A 15,833-nucleotide genomic window follows, 5' to 3' on the forward strand; every position below is an offset into this window, starting at 1 on the left:
TGACTCCCCCCTCGTGGCGGTGGTGATGATGGTAAAGTGTTGGGTGACTCACTCCTCGTGGTGGTGGTGATGATGGTAAAGTGTTGAGTGACTCCCCCCTCGTGGTGGTGGTGATGATGGTAAAGTGTTGGGTGACTCACTCCTCTTGGTGGTGGTGATGATGGTAAAGTGTTGGGTGACTCTCCCCTCGTGGTGGTGGTGATGATGGTAAAGTGTTGGGTGACTCCCCCCTCGTGGTGGTGGTGATGGTGGTAAAGTGTTGGGTGACTCCCCCCTCGTGGTGGTGGTGATGATGGTAAAGTGTTGGGTGACTCACCCCTCGTGGTGGTGGTGATGGTGGTAAAGTGTTGGGTGACTCACTCCTCGTGGTGGTGGTGATGATGGTAAAGTGTTGAGTGACTCCCCCCTCGTGGTGGTGGTGATGGTGGTAAAGTGTTGGGTGACTCACTCCTCGTGGTGGTGGTGGTAAAGTGTTGGGTGACTCTCCCCTCGTGGTGGTGGTGATGGTGGTAAAGTGTTGGGTGACTCACCCCTCGTGGTGGTGGTGATGGTGGTAAAGTGTTGAGTGACTCCCCCCTCGTGGTGGTGATGGTGGTAAAGTGTTGGGTGACTCACTCCTCGTGGTGGTGGTGATGGTGGTAAAGTGTTGGGTGACTCCCCCCTCGTGGTGGTGGTGATGATGGTAAAGTGTTGGGTGACTCACTCCTCGTGGTGGTGGTGGTGATGATGGTAAAGTGTTGAGTGACTCACTCCTCGTGGTGGTGATGGTGGTAAAGTGTTGGGTGACTCCCCCCTCGTGGTGGTGGTGATGGTGGTAAAGTGTTGGGTGACTCACTCCTCTTGGCGACAGCTGCGTTGCAGAACCACGGATCCAAAAAACCACTTCCAAAACCACTTTAGAATTTCTGCATTTTATTATTTTCGTTAATTACCGAGCCACAGCAACAACAGCAGCAGCGCAAACTCACATGTCCATCTCCTGCCAAAGCCCCCCCCCAATCTCCCCCCAATCTCGCCAAAGGCCCCCCCCAATCTCCCCCCAATCTCGCCCAAAGCCCCCCCCAATCTCCCCCAAAAGCTGCCCCCAAAGCTGCCCCCGCCGAACATTCGAGGCAAAGGGTCGCGTCCGTTCGTTGTGCCGACAAAACAAGTTTTGCCGTAGGGCTCAATCTCGACAAAGAAAGTGCAGAGCGAGCGAGCGCTTCTGGGGCTAGGCGGGTTATCCACCCTCCTACCTCCCCCCCCCCTCACCACCACCACCACCAGCATAGGGGAGACAAAGGCAGCAGGGAGTGGTGGTGATTGTAGCGGCGATGTTCGCTACACCACCCATCATCCTCATTAAGTGCCGTGCCGCCATTCATTAAGTGCCGCTATTGGTTAGAAACACTTGCCCCTACGCCTCTGCGTGGGCTACCTGGGGAAGATGATCTTTGCACGTGGAATCAAGTGCCGCTGATCGTGAGCAGCACTTGCCCCCTACGATCTGCGTGGGCTACCTGGGGAAGATGATCTTTGCACGTGGAATCAAGTGCCGTTGATCGTGAGCAGCACTTGCCCCTACGATCTGCGTGGGCTACCTGGGGAAGATGATCTTTGCACGTGGAATCAAGTGCCGCTGATCGTGAGCAGCACTTGCCCCTACGTGGTCGTAGCCACGTGGTCGTAGCCATGACATCGTAACCACGTGACCGTAGCCATGACATCGTAGCCACGTGGTCGTAGCCATGACATCGTAGCCACGTGGTCGTAGCCATGACATCGTAGCCACGTGGTCGTAGCCATGACATCGTAGCCACGTGGTCGTAGCCATGACATCGTAGCCACGTGGTCGTAGCCATGACATCGTAGCCACGTGATCGTAGCCATGACATCGTAGCCACGTGACCGTAGCCATGACATCGTAGCCACGTGGTCGTAGCCATGACATCGTAGCCACGTGGTCGTAGCCATGACATCGTAGCCACGTGGTCGTAGCCATGACATCGTAGCCACGTGATCGTAGCCATGACATCGTAGCCACGTGACCGTAGCCATGACATCGTAGCCACGTGACCGTTACCACGTGATCACAATCAGCAGGGAGCGAGCGCCGCGTGCGTCTGCTGCGCGGGAGTTTGCCAATTGGCGGCGGGGTGACCGCCGGGTTTAGCGGCGTTCATTGGAAAGGGGGGGGGGGCGCCCCCCCGCCGTACCCCCCAAGGCTAGAGGGGGTCACCGGGTTGAGGGGGGTGAGGGGGGGGGGGCTAGGGGGGGGGGTGAGGGGAGGGGGGGTTCAGCTCTGCGCCAGGCCGATGACTCCGCAGGCTTGGCGCCCGCCGGCGTTGCCCGTCTTCTTGCTTTCGTCGTCGTTCCCGCGGCCCAAGTCGTCTTCCTTCTCGTGCACCTGGGGGGGGGGGGGTGAGTGGGGGGGGGGGGGAGTGGGGGGGGCAAGGGGGGGGGTTGAGTGGGGGGGGCAAGGGGGGGGGTGAGTGGGGGGGGCAAGGGGGGGGGGAGTGGGCGGGGCAAGGGGGGTGGGGAGTGGGTGAGTGGAGGGGTGAGTAGGGGGGCGAGTGGGGGGGGGGGCGAGTGGGGGGTGAGTGGGGCGGTGAGTGGGGGGGCGAGTGGGGGGGCGAGTAGGGGGGGGTGAGTGGAGGGGATGAGTGGGTGAGTGGAGGGGTGAGTGGGAGGGTGAGTGGAGGGGGCAAGTGGGGGAGCGAGTGGGTGTGTGGGCGAGTGGGTTGGAGAGTGGGTGAGTGGGTTGGAGAGTGGGTGGGTGGGTGAGTGAGTGGGTTGGCGAGTGAGTGGGTTGGCGAGTGAGTGGGTTGGCGAGTGAGTGGGTTGGCGAGTGAGTGGGTTGGCGAGTGAGTGGGTTGGCGAGTGAGTGGGTTGGCGAGTGAGTGGGTTGGCGAGTGAGTGGGTTGGCGAGTGAGTGGGTTGGCGAGTGAGTGGGTTGGCGAGTGAGTGGGTTGGCGAGTGAGTGGGTTGGCGAGTGAGTGGGTTGGCGAGTGAGTGGGTTGGCGAGTGAGTGGGTTGGCGAGTGAGTGGGTTGGCGAGTGAGTGGGTTGGCGAGTGAGTGGGTTGGCGAGTGAGTGGGTTGGCGAGTGAGTGGGTTGGCGAGTGAGTGGGTTGGCGAGTGAGTGGGTTGGCGAGTGAGTGGGTTGGCGAGTGAGTGGGTTGGCGAGTGAGTGGGTTGGCGAGTGAGTGGGTTGGCGAGTGAGTGGGTTGGCGAGTGAGTGGGTTGGCGAGTGAGTGGGTTGGCGAGTGAGTGGGTTGGCGAGTGAGTGGGTTGGCGAGTGAGTGGGTTGGCGAGTGAGTGAGTGCCTAGGTGAGTGGGTTGGTGAGTGGGTGAGTGGCTGGGTGAGTGAGTGAGTGGGTGTGTTGGAGAGTGGATGAGTGAGTGGGTTGGCGAGTGAGTGGGTTGGCGAGTGAGTGGGTTGGCGAGTGAGTGGGTTGGCGAGTGAGTGGGTTGGCGAGTGAGTGGGTTGGCGAGTGAGTGGGTTGGCGAGTGAGTGGGTTGGCGAGTGAGTGGGTTGGCGAGTGAGTGGGTTGGCGAGTGAGTGGGTTGGCGAGTGAGTGGGTTGGCGAGTGAGTGGGTTGGCGAGTGAGTGGGTTGGCGAGTGAGTGGGTTGGCGAGTGAGTGGGTTGGCGAGTGAGTGGGTGAGTGAGTGGGTGAGTGCCTAGGTGAGTGGGTTGTTGAGTGGGTGAGTGGCTGGGTGAGTGAGTGAGTGGGTGTGTTGGAGAGTGGATGAGTGAGTGGGTTGGCGAGTGAGTGGGTTGGCGAGTGAGTGGGTTGGTGAGTGAGTGAGCGAGCGAGCGTGTGAGCCAGCCAGAGTGTGAGCGAGCAGGCGGGCGAGTGAGTGAGTGAGCGAGCGAGCCCTTACCACGACCGTGCGTCCGACGACGCTGCGCTCGCCGCACAGCGCGATGAGCGAGTCCTTGATGGTGAACTCCGCCACTCCGGCCTCGTTCGCAACGACGTTGCCCAAGTCGCCCACGTGCCTGAACAACAACAACAACAACCGCCATTCCCCACTAAGTGGCGGTGACGTCACCACGACGCTTGTGCCAGGCCAAGTGCACCTTGAGGCTACCACGTGAAGTGTCGAATGCCCGCTGGCATGAGGTCACGGGGCAGACCCAGGTGCCACGGGTCGACTGACCGAGATGACCGGCTGATGCACCACCTGTGCCCCCTACTGTGCCAACTTGCTGTGCTTTAGCCACACGGCGCTCCGCTCGTTGTTGTGAGCGTCGCTCCTCCGCCCTCCGTTGTTGTTGGAGGGCGACTGCCTCCAACTGCCCAGTAGCGTCCTTCACGAGCCTCCTCCACTGAGGCCGATCTTGACACCGCTGGTACCAGTCATCGGCAAGTCCACTCAGCTCCACATCCTCCTGTACCACATCACTCCATCTCTTCTCTAGCCCGTGCCGCGCCCGTTTAGCCCCCTCGATCCGGCCGAACAAAAGCTGTTTAGGCATGCGGTGGCTGGGCATGCGGGCTACATGACCCAGCCAACGCAGCCTTGCCTGCCGGAGGAGCTCACTGATGGGACTTTGCCCAGATCTTTCAAGGACTTGTGAGCTCCTCACACAATCCAGCCTGGTTAAACCCAGGATGGATCGTAGGCAGGCCAGCCTAAATGTTTCCAACCGGCGAAGATGCTCCACTAGGGGGGTCCACGTTTCGCAAGCGTAGAGAAGGGAGGGAATGACCGTGGCCGAGAAGACCTGAAGCTTCGTGCGGAGCGACAGACCAGGTAGCTTCCACACAGCGTTACGCAACCGATGAAAAGATATTGCCGAGACCTCTGCTGATAAACTGGAGCCGGTCATAAGCACACTGCCCAGGTATGGGAAACTCTCCACTCTCTCCACAACTGCCCCATCACCAATTGGGAGTTGTGGGGGTGGAGTGTCCGATGGTACAAAATACCCAGGCAGGTGCTTAGTTTTGGTGGGGCTGATGGTAAGGCCCCACCTCTTAGTGGCATGCTCCAGTCTCAGCAGCAGCGTCTCCAACTCCTCCTCTGAATGAGCAGCTATTACCAAATCATCGGCATACATAACGTGGTTGACCAATAGGGAGCCATCCCTTGATCGCACCCGGGCGTCGATCAGCCTCCCATTATATCTGTACCAAATGGAAATTCCCCCGGTACAGCTATTGAAGGCTTCACGAACTACGCAGTCGAAATAGATGTTAAATAATGTGGGAGCCAGAGGACATCCCTGTCGCACCCCAAGGTGTACAGGGAAAGGCTCCGACTCCCGGCCACGTAGTTTTACCCGGGCCCGCTCACCATCATGAAGGTCCTTAATGATCGTGAGCAGAGGGTCAGGGACTCCGAAAGCACGAAGAACAACCCAGAGCCCAGGCCTACTGATGGTATCATAGGCCTTGACCAGGTCAATAAAGCAGAGATGTAGGTCTTTTTGGAATTCCCTACACCTCTGCTGTAGCAGACGGACAGAAAATATGGCATCTGTGCAGGACCGCCCTTTCCTGAAACCGCATTGGGGCTCCGCAAGCCTCTCCTCAGCGTGCCTAGCAAGGCGATGTTGAATAATCCTTGCCAGGACACACACACACACACGTCCACCACCACCACCCGCGTAGACGTCACCACATCGGTAGGGGGCAGAGGTCGCAACCGGGTACCCGATACCCGTACCCTACCCGATACCTGGCTATCCGTACCCGGCCGGGTACGGGTACCCGTTTGCGACCCTGGTGCGGCCTGGTACGGGTAAGGAATCAAAACCCGTTTGCGACCTCTGGTTGGTGGGTGAGTAAGTGGGTGCGTGGGTGGGTGAATGAGTGGGTGAGTGGGTGAGTGGGTGAGTGAGTGGGTGAGTTCGTGAGTGGGTGAGTGGGTGAGTGTGTGAGTGGGTGGGTGAGTGAGTGGGTGAGTGAGTGGGTGAGTAGCTGAATTATTGGGTGGGTGAGTGGGAGAGGTGGGTGAGTGGGAGAGTTTGCGACCCTGGTGCGGCCGGGTACGGGTAGGCCGTGAGTCACTGGTGAGTCGCCGTTTGTCACTCATTTCCCAACGTCTTGTCTCTTCTCACAATTCAAGTTCCTAGAATCAACCCACCCGCGCCTGCAACGTGGCTTCATCCCAGAGGTCGCAATCAGGTACCCGTACCGTGGGCTGGGGGCTCTGGGGGCTGGGGGCTCTGGGGGGTGGGAGGGTGGGGGCTCACCTCTCGGCATCGTCAGGACCACCGTGTGTCTTGTTGTTGGGGTTGAAGTGGGGCCCGGCACTGGTGCAGCCTGTGCCATCACACACACGCAGACACACACACAATTAATACATTACACACACACAGACACACAGACACACACACAAACACACACACAGACACACACACAAACACACAAACAGACACACAGACACACACACAATAATCAATACATTTAGCACACACGCAGACGCACGCACAGATAGGCAGACAGACACATGCAGAGACACGCACAGACACACAGACACACGCACACACACAATAATCAATACATTTAGCACACACACACACGCAGACACACGCAGACAGACACATGCAGAGACACGCACAGACGCACAGACACACAGACACACGCACAATCACGTATGCGCAGACACAATCACACACGCACACCGCACAAACCCACACTCACACGCTCGCACACACCAACACACCGCACACACCAACACGCCCCCCCCAGGGATCTGTCTCACCGTTGGTGTTGTCTCCGTAGGCGTGGACGTGCAGTCCGTGCTTGCCGGGGCTCAGGCCCGAGATGTGTCCCTTAACCACCACGGGTCCACAGCCCTGGCAGAGACAAACACCAGAGGTCGCAAACGGGTTTTGATTCCTTACCCGTACCCGGCCGCACCAGGGTCGCAAACGGGTACCCGATACCCGTACCCTACCCGATACCCATACCCGGCCGGGTACGGGTAGGCCGTGAGTCACAGGTGAGTCACCGTTTGTCACTCAATTCCCAACGTCTTGTCTCTTCTCACAATTCAAGTTCCTAGAATCAACCCACCCGCGCCTGCAACGTCGCTTCATCCCAGAGGTCGCAATCGGGTACCCGATACCCGTACCCTACCCGATACCCGGCTACCCGGCTACCCGTACGGGTACGGCAGAGGTCGCAAACGGGTTTTGATTCCTTACCCGTACCCGTACCCGGCCGCACCAGGGTCGCAAACGGGTACCCGTACCCGGCCGTACCCGTACCCTACCCGTACCCGGCCGGGTATCGGGTAGGGTACGGGTATCGGGTACCCGATTGCGACCTCTGGGATGAAGCCATGTTGCAGGCGCGGGTGGGTTGATTCTAGGATCTTGAATTGTGAGAAGAGACAAGACGTTGGGAAATGAGTGACAAACGGTGACTCACCAGTGACTCACGGTCTACCCGTACCCGGCCGCACCAGGGTCTCAAACTCTCCCACTCACACACCCAATAATTCAGCTACTCACTCACTCACTCACCCACCCACTCACCCACTCACTCACTCACCCACCCACTCACCCACCCACCCACCCACTCACTCACCCACCAACCAGAGGTCGCAAACGGGTTTTGATTCCTTACCCGTACCAGGCCGCACCAGGGTCGCAAACGGGTACCCGGTTACCCGTACCCGTCTGGGTACGGGTAACCGGGTAGGGTACGGGTTTCGGGTACCCGGTTGCGACCTCTGCCCCCCACCACCCACACCACCTCGCGTCACCACGGCCGTGAAGACTTGGACATGTCGGGGAGGCGGGGAAAAGAGCTGGAAAGCAACAGCAGCAGCAGCGCTCACACACGCTCACAAAGATCCCCCGTGTACAGCGAGGGAAAGAAGTATTTGATCCCCTGCTGATTTAGTACGTTTGCCACACCGACAAAGAAATGATCAGTCTGTAATTTTAGTGGTAGGTTTATTTGAACAGTGAGAGACACCACCACCACACCCCACCCCACCCACACCATCCACACACACACACACACACCACCAAAGCACCACCACCCACACACACCACCACCACCACCCACACCACCACCACCCACCCACCCACACACCACCAAAGCACCACCCACCCACACCACCAAAGCACCACCCACCCACCCACACCACCCACACCACCACCCACACACACACACCACACACCCACCCCCACACCACCATCACCCACACCCCCACCACCCACACACCCACCCCCACCACCACCACACAAATTACAACATTGTCACAGGCAAAGAAAGCCCATGTTGGGATAGTCTCGCAATAACGGTCCACAGACGTTATCACAACAGATACACAAAGTCACGTGGTCCACTGGAGGTTTGAGTTGGTTTAGAGAGCGACACATAGAGAGGGGTAGAGATCTCTAGATCAGACGGGAGGAAGACCACACAGCTGACTGGAGGCTTGAGCTGGTTTGGAGAGAGACAGAGAGAGGGGGGGTAGAGATCTCTAGATTGCCCCTACAGTCTGTTAAGGCTACAGCGAGGGGCAAAAAAGTATTTGATCCCCTGCTGATTTTGTACGTTTGCCACACTGACGAAGAAATGATCAGTCTATCATTTTAACGGTAGGTTTATTTGAACAGTGAGAGACAGAATAACGACAGAGAGTCGAGAGGGGGGGGGGGGTTAGAGATCTCTAGATCAGACGGGAGGTACACCACACAGCTCACTGGAGGCTTGAGCTGGTTTGGAAAGGAGAGACCGAGAGAGAGGCGGTGTAGCGAGCGACAAACTTTGAAACTTGCCACGCCCGGGGGCTCCGCTGACCCCCCCCCCCCAGGAACGCGTCGTGACCTCAGCGCCTCCGACAAAACAACAATTCCAAAGCTCAACTGGGATACCAGCGAAAGTGCCCGGCGGTTACCCACCACGCCACCACCGCCACCACAACACGGGAATTTTGACCACCACCACCACCCCCCAAAAGCGTTTCGGGCGACCGAGCCAGCAGTGACGGTCAAAGTCTCGCTTCCTAAATGTTTTAACAACGCGGCCATCGCCACCACAGACACCACCGACACCGACACACCCACCGACGCCACCACCACCGCCACCACCGCCGCCGACACCACCGCCGACACCACCGCCGACACCACCGCCGACACCACCGCCGACACCACCGCCGACACCACCGCCGACACCACCGCCGACACCACCGCCGACACCACCGCCGACACCACCGCCGACACCACCGCCGACACCACCGCCGACACCACCGCCGACACCACCGCCGACACCACCGCCGACACCACCGCCGACACCACCGCCGACACCACCGCCGACACCACCGCCGACACCACCGCCGACACCACCGCCGACACCACCGCCGACACCACCGCCGACACCACCGCCGACACCACCACCGACACCACCACCGACACCACCACCGACACCACCACCGACACCACCACCGAGGGAGCGGCGTTCGACAATTCACGTGGCCTTGACGTGCACCTAGCCTGGCACAAAGCACGGCGGTGAAGTCGCCGCTTAGTGACGAATGGCGCTTGTTGTTGTTGTGTGTGCGCACTAGCAGCACTTGCCCCAACAGCCCGTGAAGGCTATACGGGTAGTAGGGGGTCTTTGTCCGCACGCACGCACACATGTACACACAAAGATCCCCCGTGTAGCCTTAACAGACTGTAGGGGCAAGTGCTGTTAGCGAGCACCTATGAAGGCCGGCACGGCACACGAGGGGGTGGGTGGCCAACATCACGCCCGGCCGCCTTTGTCTCCCCAGTGGCGATGTTTACACACCGCACCAGGTACTCATTTGAGGCTGAGTCGACCTAGGGGAGGCCTAGGACCGGTTCAGATAATCGTCACTGTTGGTGTTGGCCGTGAGCGGGAATCGAACCCGCAGCGTAGCGCTAACCACTAGCGCACACACATACAACAACAACAACCGCCATTCGCCACTAAGTGGCGGTGACGTCACCACGACGCTTGTGCCAGGCCATGTGCACCTTGAGGCTGCCACGTGAAGTGTCGAACGCCCGCTGGCAGGAGGTCACGGGGCAGACCCAGCAGGTGCCACGGGTCGACTGACCGAGATGACCGAGATGACCGAGATGACCGAGATGACCGAGATGACCGAGATGACTGGCTGATGCACCACCTGTGCCCCCTACTGTGCCAACTTGCTGTGCTTTAGCCACCCGGCGCTCTGAGATGACCGAGATGACTGAGATGACCGAGATGACCGAGATGACTGGCTGATGCACCACCTGTGCCCCCCACTGTGCCAACTTGCTGTGCTTTAGCCACCCGGCGCTCCGCTCGTTGTTGCGAGCGTCGCTCCTCCGCCCTCCGTTGTTGTATACACACACACACAAACAAACAGGTCATGACCGCAATAATCCTCTGGCTCTAGCAAAAGCCTGGAACGGACCAGAAAATCTGGTTAACATCCACGCAGCGGTCAAACCACGGACCGCGCCCCACGCCTCATTACACTGGCCGTGACGCTCATTAGCGGAGAGGGATTCCGCAGTGGATAGACCACGGCTGATGGAGGCTTTGAGAAGGCTTTAGCCTACTATCACTGGTCAACAAAAAAAAACAAATTTCTGGCCTGGACTTTTGCAGATGTTTTAGACTATGAGGTTCCAATGGTGTTTTAGACTAATGTCAAGGGTGCCGATTCCAAATCTGATCTCAGATTTGCTCTATCACATCTCGTTTTTATGCTATCGGCATACCCCATTTGCATTGATTTTACCCGAAATTAACTCCGTCACTTATGATCGCAAGTTGTTGCGAGTCAGTGACTTGCTTTAGTGTTAAAATGTGGTGCTGTGTTTTTAGCATAGTGTGTTTATAATATCATTTTATGTACATATCCACATTTATTTAAGATTTTTCTTCTGCAGTTTTGATTGAAAATGCAATATTTGATATCTCGAAAAACCTGATGTGATAGACAAAAACTGATGCCAGACTTGGAATCAGCACCCCAAATTACCTTAAAACCATTGGAATACCTTATGCCAGAAAAAGCGTGTTGACAAGTGCTATCATCATCAGTTGGATGATGATTCTAAAATTTATAAATTTTTAAATCCTTTATATTAAGTTCACTTGCTTGCGCGCTTACGACCGTGCAAATCTTTCGGTCGTTTTTTTAACCCACTTCCCGTGATCCAATCGAGCTGACATTTTGCACACAGACTCGTTGTGCGTGACAATGCATTTTCGTGAAAAAAAATTTCCAACATTTTACACTGTTCAGAGAAAAAAATTTAAATATTTAATTACCAATTGCTTAATGCTGCCAGACAATCATCTGACCCATAGGTGGCAGCCATCTCAAGCCAGAGGACGAGAGGACTCTAGCCGCCACGCATATAAAGGATTTAGAGTGAAAAACTTTGTTTTTACGGGTTATACTTATTTAAAAGGACGTGAAATCGGTTACGAAATAGGGAATCGATTTTTCCCCCGCTGCGGTGAATCGAGACAGAATCGAATCGCTGCCATTCCCTCCAATAACCCCTTGCATTAGGAGGCTACAAAATCACAGCGGCGGTGACGTCACCACGGCGGCGGTGCCAGGCTAGGTGCACTCCCGAGACCACGTGAAGTGTTAGCTGCTGACAGGTCACATGACAGACCCAAGTGCCATGGGTTGACTGCTGCTGTGCCAGGCTAGGTGCAGGTGGGGAGGTCACATGACAGACCCAGGTGCCGTGGGTTGACTGCTGTGCCAGGCTAGGTGCAGGTGGGGAGGTCACATGACAGACCCAGGTGCCGTGGGTTGACTGCTGTGCCAGGCTAGGTGCAGGAGGAGGAGGTCACGGGACAGACCCAGCAGGTGCCATGGGTTGACTGCTGTGCCAGGCTAGGTGCAGGAGAAGGAGGTCACTCAATAGACCCAGCAGGTGCCATGGGTTGCCTGCTGTGCCAGGCTAGGTGCAGGAGAAGGAGGGGGTTACTGGACAGACCCAGCAGGTGCCATGGGTCGACTGCTGTGCCAGGCTAGGTGCAGGTCACATGACAGACCCAGGTGCCGTGGGGTTGACTGCTGTGCCAGGCTAGGTGCAGATCACATGAGACCCAGCAGGTGCCATGGGTTGACTGCTGTGCCAGGCTAGGTGCAGATCACATGACAGACCCAAGTGCCATGGGTTGACTGCAGTGCCAGGCTAGGTGCAGGTGGCGAGGTCACGGGACAAACCCAGGTGCCATGGGTTGACTGCTGTGCCAGGCAAGGTGCACGTCACATGACAAACCCAGGTGCCATGGGTTGACTGACAAATGACCGGCAGATGCACCACCACCCAGCTGTACCCCCGGCGTTTTATCCGCCCGGCGCTCCGCTCGTTGTTGTGAGCGCCGCTCCTCCGCCCTCCGTTGTTGCCGCTGGCGGGAGGGCGACTGCCCTCCAAACCACCCAGGGCAGCCTCAAGGTGCACCTAGCCTGGCACTTATCCTGTAGCGTCCTTCACAACAACAACAACCCTGACACCGACATTATCTTACCCAGCCTCAAATAGCGGCGCATTTATTCCAGCCATTAAACTAATTGAACGTCAAGATGATTAGTGCCCGAGAAAAGTGGTGGATTTACGAAGGGCGTTGTGGGAATGCGATTAAAGCCAAACGCGGCGATGAAACCACTAACATCGGCATTTAAATGCACACCATTTAGTTTTTATTTTCAGTGTAAGGCCTCACTGAACTGCCATGCAAATTGCTCCGTTTCAGAAGCTACACCCTGCATATCACAAATGATAGCAAGCTCAAACGGAGGGGCCTTATCATCATCATCATGGCGTGGAAATGTATAATCAGCAGTGAAATAACTCCCTAAAGGCGTTTATTATAATCAATGTGGAGGGCGAAAGGCGGAGGACTTGGAGACAAATCCACGCAACCACAGGGAGAGAAGAGACGCAGACTCCAAATATACAGCAGCAGCAGCAGGCATCGTCAGGGTCGGATTGAACCCACGACCTCCTGCACACCAGGCGAGGTAGTTAACATCTCCTAGCCACCGTGATGATGATGAGAGAGACACAGACTCCAAATATACAGCAGCAGGCGTCAGGGTCGGGATCGAACCCACGACCTCCTGTACACCAGGCGAGGTAGTTAACATCTCCTAGCCACCGTGATGAATGATGATGAGAGAGAGAGACGCAGACTCCAAATATACAGCAGCAGGCGTCAGGGTCGGGATCGAATCCACGACCTCCTGTACACCAGGCGAGGTAGTTAACATCTCCTAGCCACCGTGATGATGATGGGAGAGAGAGACACAGACTCTAAATATACAGCAGCAGGCATCGTCAGGGTCAGGATCAAACCCACGACCTCCTGCACACCAGGCGAGGTAGTTAACATCTCCTAGCCACCGTGATGATGATGATGAGAGAGAGAGACGCAGACTCCAAATATACAGCAGCAGGCATCGTCAGGGTCGGATTGAACCCACGACCTCCTGCACACCAGGCGAGGTAGTTAACATCTCCTAGCCACCGTGATGATGATGATGAGAGAGAGAGACGCAGACTCTAAATATACAGCAGCAGGCATCGTCAGGGTCAGGATCAAACCCACGACCTCCTGCACACCAAGCGAGGTAGTTAACATCTCCTAGCCAACGTGATGATGATGATGATGAGAGAGAGAGACAGACTCAAAATATACAGCAGCAGCAGGCATCGTCAAGGTCAGGATCGAACCCACGACCTCCTTGCAAGCCAACGCCCCTATCAACACAACAGCCAGAATGGACGGGCAATACATTATTGCTTATCGATTAATCGTGAGCAATGACGCAATCAAATATAATCTGTGTGTGGAGCGGTGGGTGTAGTGGTTAGCGCACTGTGTGTGTGGAGCGGTGGGTGTAGTGGTTAGCGCACTGTGCGTGTGGAGCGGTGGGTGTAGTGGTTAGCGCTACGCTGTGCTGTGCTCCTGAACCCGGCGACCCGGGTTCGATTCTCGCTCACGGCCACCAACACCACCACGTGACGATTATCTGAACCGGTCCTGGGCCTCCCCTAGGTCGACTCAGACTAAAATGAGTTACCTGGTGTAGCGGTGTAGTGGGGCATCGCCACTGGGGAGACAAAGGCGGCCGGGCGTGGTGCTGGCCACCCACCCCCTCGTGTGCCACAGTGCCGGCACTTGCCCCTACAGCCTGCTAGAGGCTACACAGGGGAGCTTTGTCTGTGTGTGTGGTGTGTGTGGGTGTGTGGTGTGTGTAGGGTGTGTGTGGGTGTTGTGTATTGTGTGTGTGGTGTGCGTGTGGTGTGCGTGTGGTGTGCGTGTGGTGTGCGTGTGGTGTGCGTGTGGTGTGCGTGTGGTGTGCGTGTGGTGTGCGTGGTGTGAGGTGTGTGCGTGGTGTGCGTGGTGTGTGAGGTGTGTGTGGTGTGGTGTGAGTGGTGTGAGGTGTGGTGCATGGGTGTATGTGTGGGGGTATGTGTGGGTGTGTGTGTGTGGTGTGTAGGTATGTGTGGTGTGTGTGTGGTGTGTGTGTGGTGTGTGTGTGGTGTGTGTGTGGTGTGCGTCTGTGTGGGGGTGTGTGTGTGGTGTGTGTCTATGTGTGTCTGTGTGTGTCTATGTGTGTCTGTGCGTGGTGTGTGTGCTGTGTGCGCGTGGTGTGTGTGCTGTGTGCGCGTGGTGTGTGTGCTGTGTGCGCGTGGTGTGTGTGCTGTGTGCGCGTGGTGTGTGTGCTGTGTGCGCGTGGTGTGTGTGCTGTGTGCGCGTGGTGTGTGTGCTGTGTGCGCGTCTGTGTGTGTGCGTGTCTGTGTGTGTGTGTGTCTGTGTGCGTGTGTGTCTGTGTGCGTGTGTGTCTGTGTGCGTGTGTCTGTGTGCGTGTGTCTGTGTGCGTGTGTCTGTGTGCGTGTGTCTGTGTGCGTGTGTCTGTGTGCGTGTGTCTGTGTGCGTGTGTCTGTGTGCGTGTGTCTGTGTGCGTGTGTCTGTGTGCGTGTGTCTGTGTGCGTGTGTCTGTGTGCGTGTGTCTGTGTGCGTGTGTCTGTGTGCGTGTGTCTGTGTGCGTGTGTCTGTGTGCGTGTGTCTGTGTGCGTGTGTCTGTGTGCGTGTGTCTGTGTGCGTGTGTCTGTGTGCGTGTGTCTGTGTGCGTGTGTCTGTGTGTGTGTCTGTGTGGCGTGATCACCTCCTGTTCGAAGTGCACCGTGCCGGTTACGGGCGAGTCGCCCTTCAGCACACAGACCGCTCTGCTCGTCATCTTCTTGTCCACCAAGATCCTTCCCTCCCTGTCTCTCTCCTCCTTCCTTCTAAACCCTCTCGCCTCCTTCTCCGGCTACGTTCGAAGGCGAAGACGCAGCAGCAGAGAGGAAGACGACGCAGCAAGACAGATGAGACGCAGCAGACAGCAATGGCGGTCGTTACGCGGTTCCTTTATATAGGCGGCAGGGGAGGGGAGGGGAGGGGCCTGGATCACCGGGGTAGCCAATGGGTGCGGCGGATCTTGAATTGCTGAGCCAATGGGTGGGGCGGGATTACCGGATTAGCCAATGGGTGAGCCGGATCTTAGGGGTGCTCAGCGAATGGGTGGGGCAGGATTACCGGGTAGCCAATGGGTGGGCCGGATCTTGGGGCGTTGAACCAATGGGTGGGGCAGGATCACTGGAATAGCCAATGGGTGAGCCGGATCTTGAATTGCTGAGCCAATGGGGGAGGAGGCGGTACCCTGGATAGCCAATGGGAAGTCGAATTCTGTGTGGGGTGGATTGGTGAGTTAATAAGTTGGTGAGTGAGTGGTTGAGTCAGTGGGTGGGTGAGTGCGTGGGTTGGTTCTCCCACTCACCCAACCATCCATTCACCCACTAACCCACCCATCCACTCACCCACTCGCCCATCCACCCACCCACCCACT

General features: G+C 57.2%; 1 protein-coding gene across 1 annotated transcript; it reads right to left on the reverse strand.

Moving 5' to 3' along the window:
- Positions 1–1,055: 1,055 nt before the first annotated feature.
- Positions 1,056–15,348, reverse strand: SOD1 (superoxide dismutase 1). Its single transcript, XM_078879865.1, has 5 exons — positions 15,111–15,348; positions 6,696–6,789; positions 6,184–6,253; positions 3,864–3,981; positions 1,056–2,386 (listed from the first exon to the last, which is right to left on the reverse strand). The coding sequence occupies exons 1-5, from the start codon at positions 15,180–15,182 to the stop codon at positions 2,276–2,278; spliced, it is 465 nt and encodes a 154-aa protein (XP_078735991.1). The 5' UTR covers positions 15,183–15,348; the 3' UTR covers positions 1,056–2,275.
- Between the last annotated feature and the right edge of the window lie 485 nt (positions 15,349–15,833).

Source organism: Lampetra fluviatilis, chromosome 55 (genome assembly GCF_964198595.1).
Source record: "Lampetra fluviatilis chromosome 55, kcLamFluv1.1, whole genome shotgun sequence".
In the NCBI taxonomy this organism is placed as follows: domain Eukaryota; kingdom Metazoa; phylum Chordata; class Hyperoartia; order Petromyzontiformes; family Petromyzontidae; genus Lampetra; species Lampetra fluviatilis.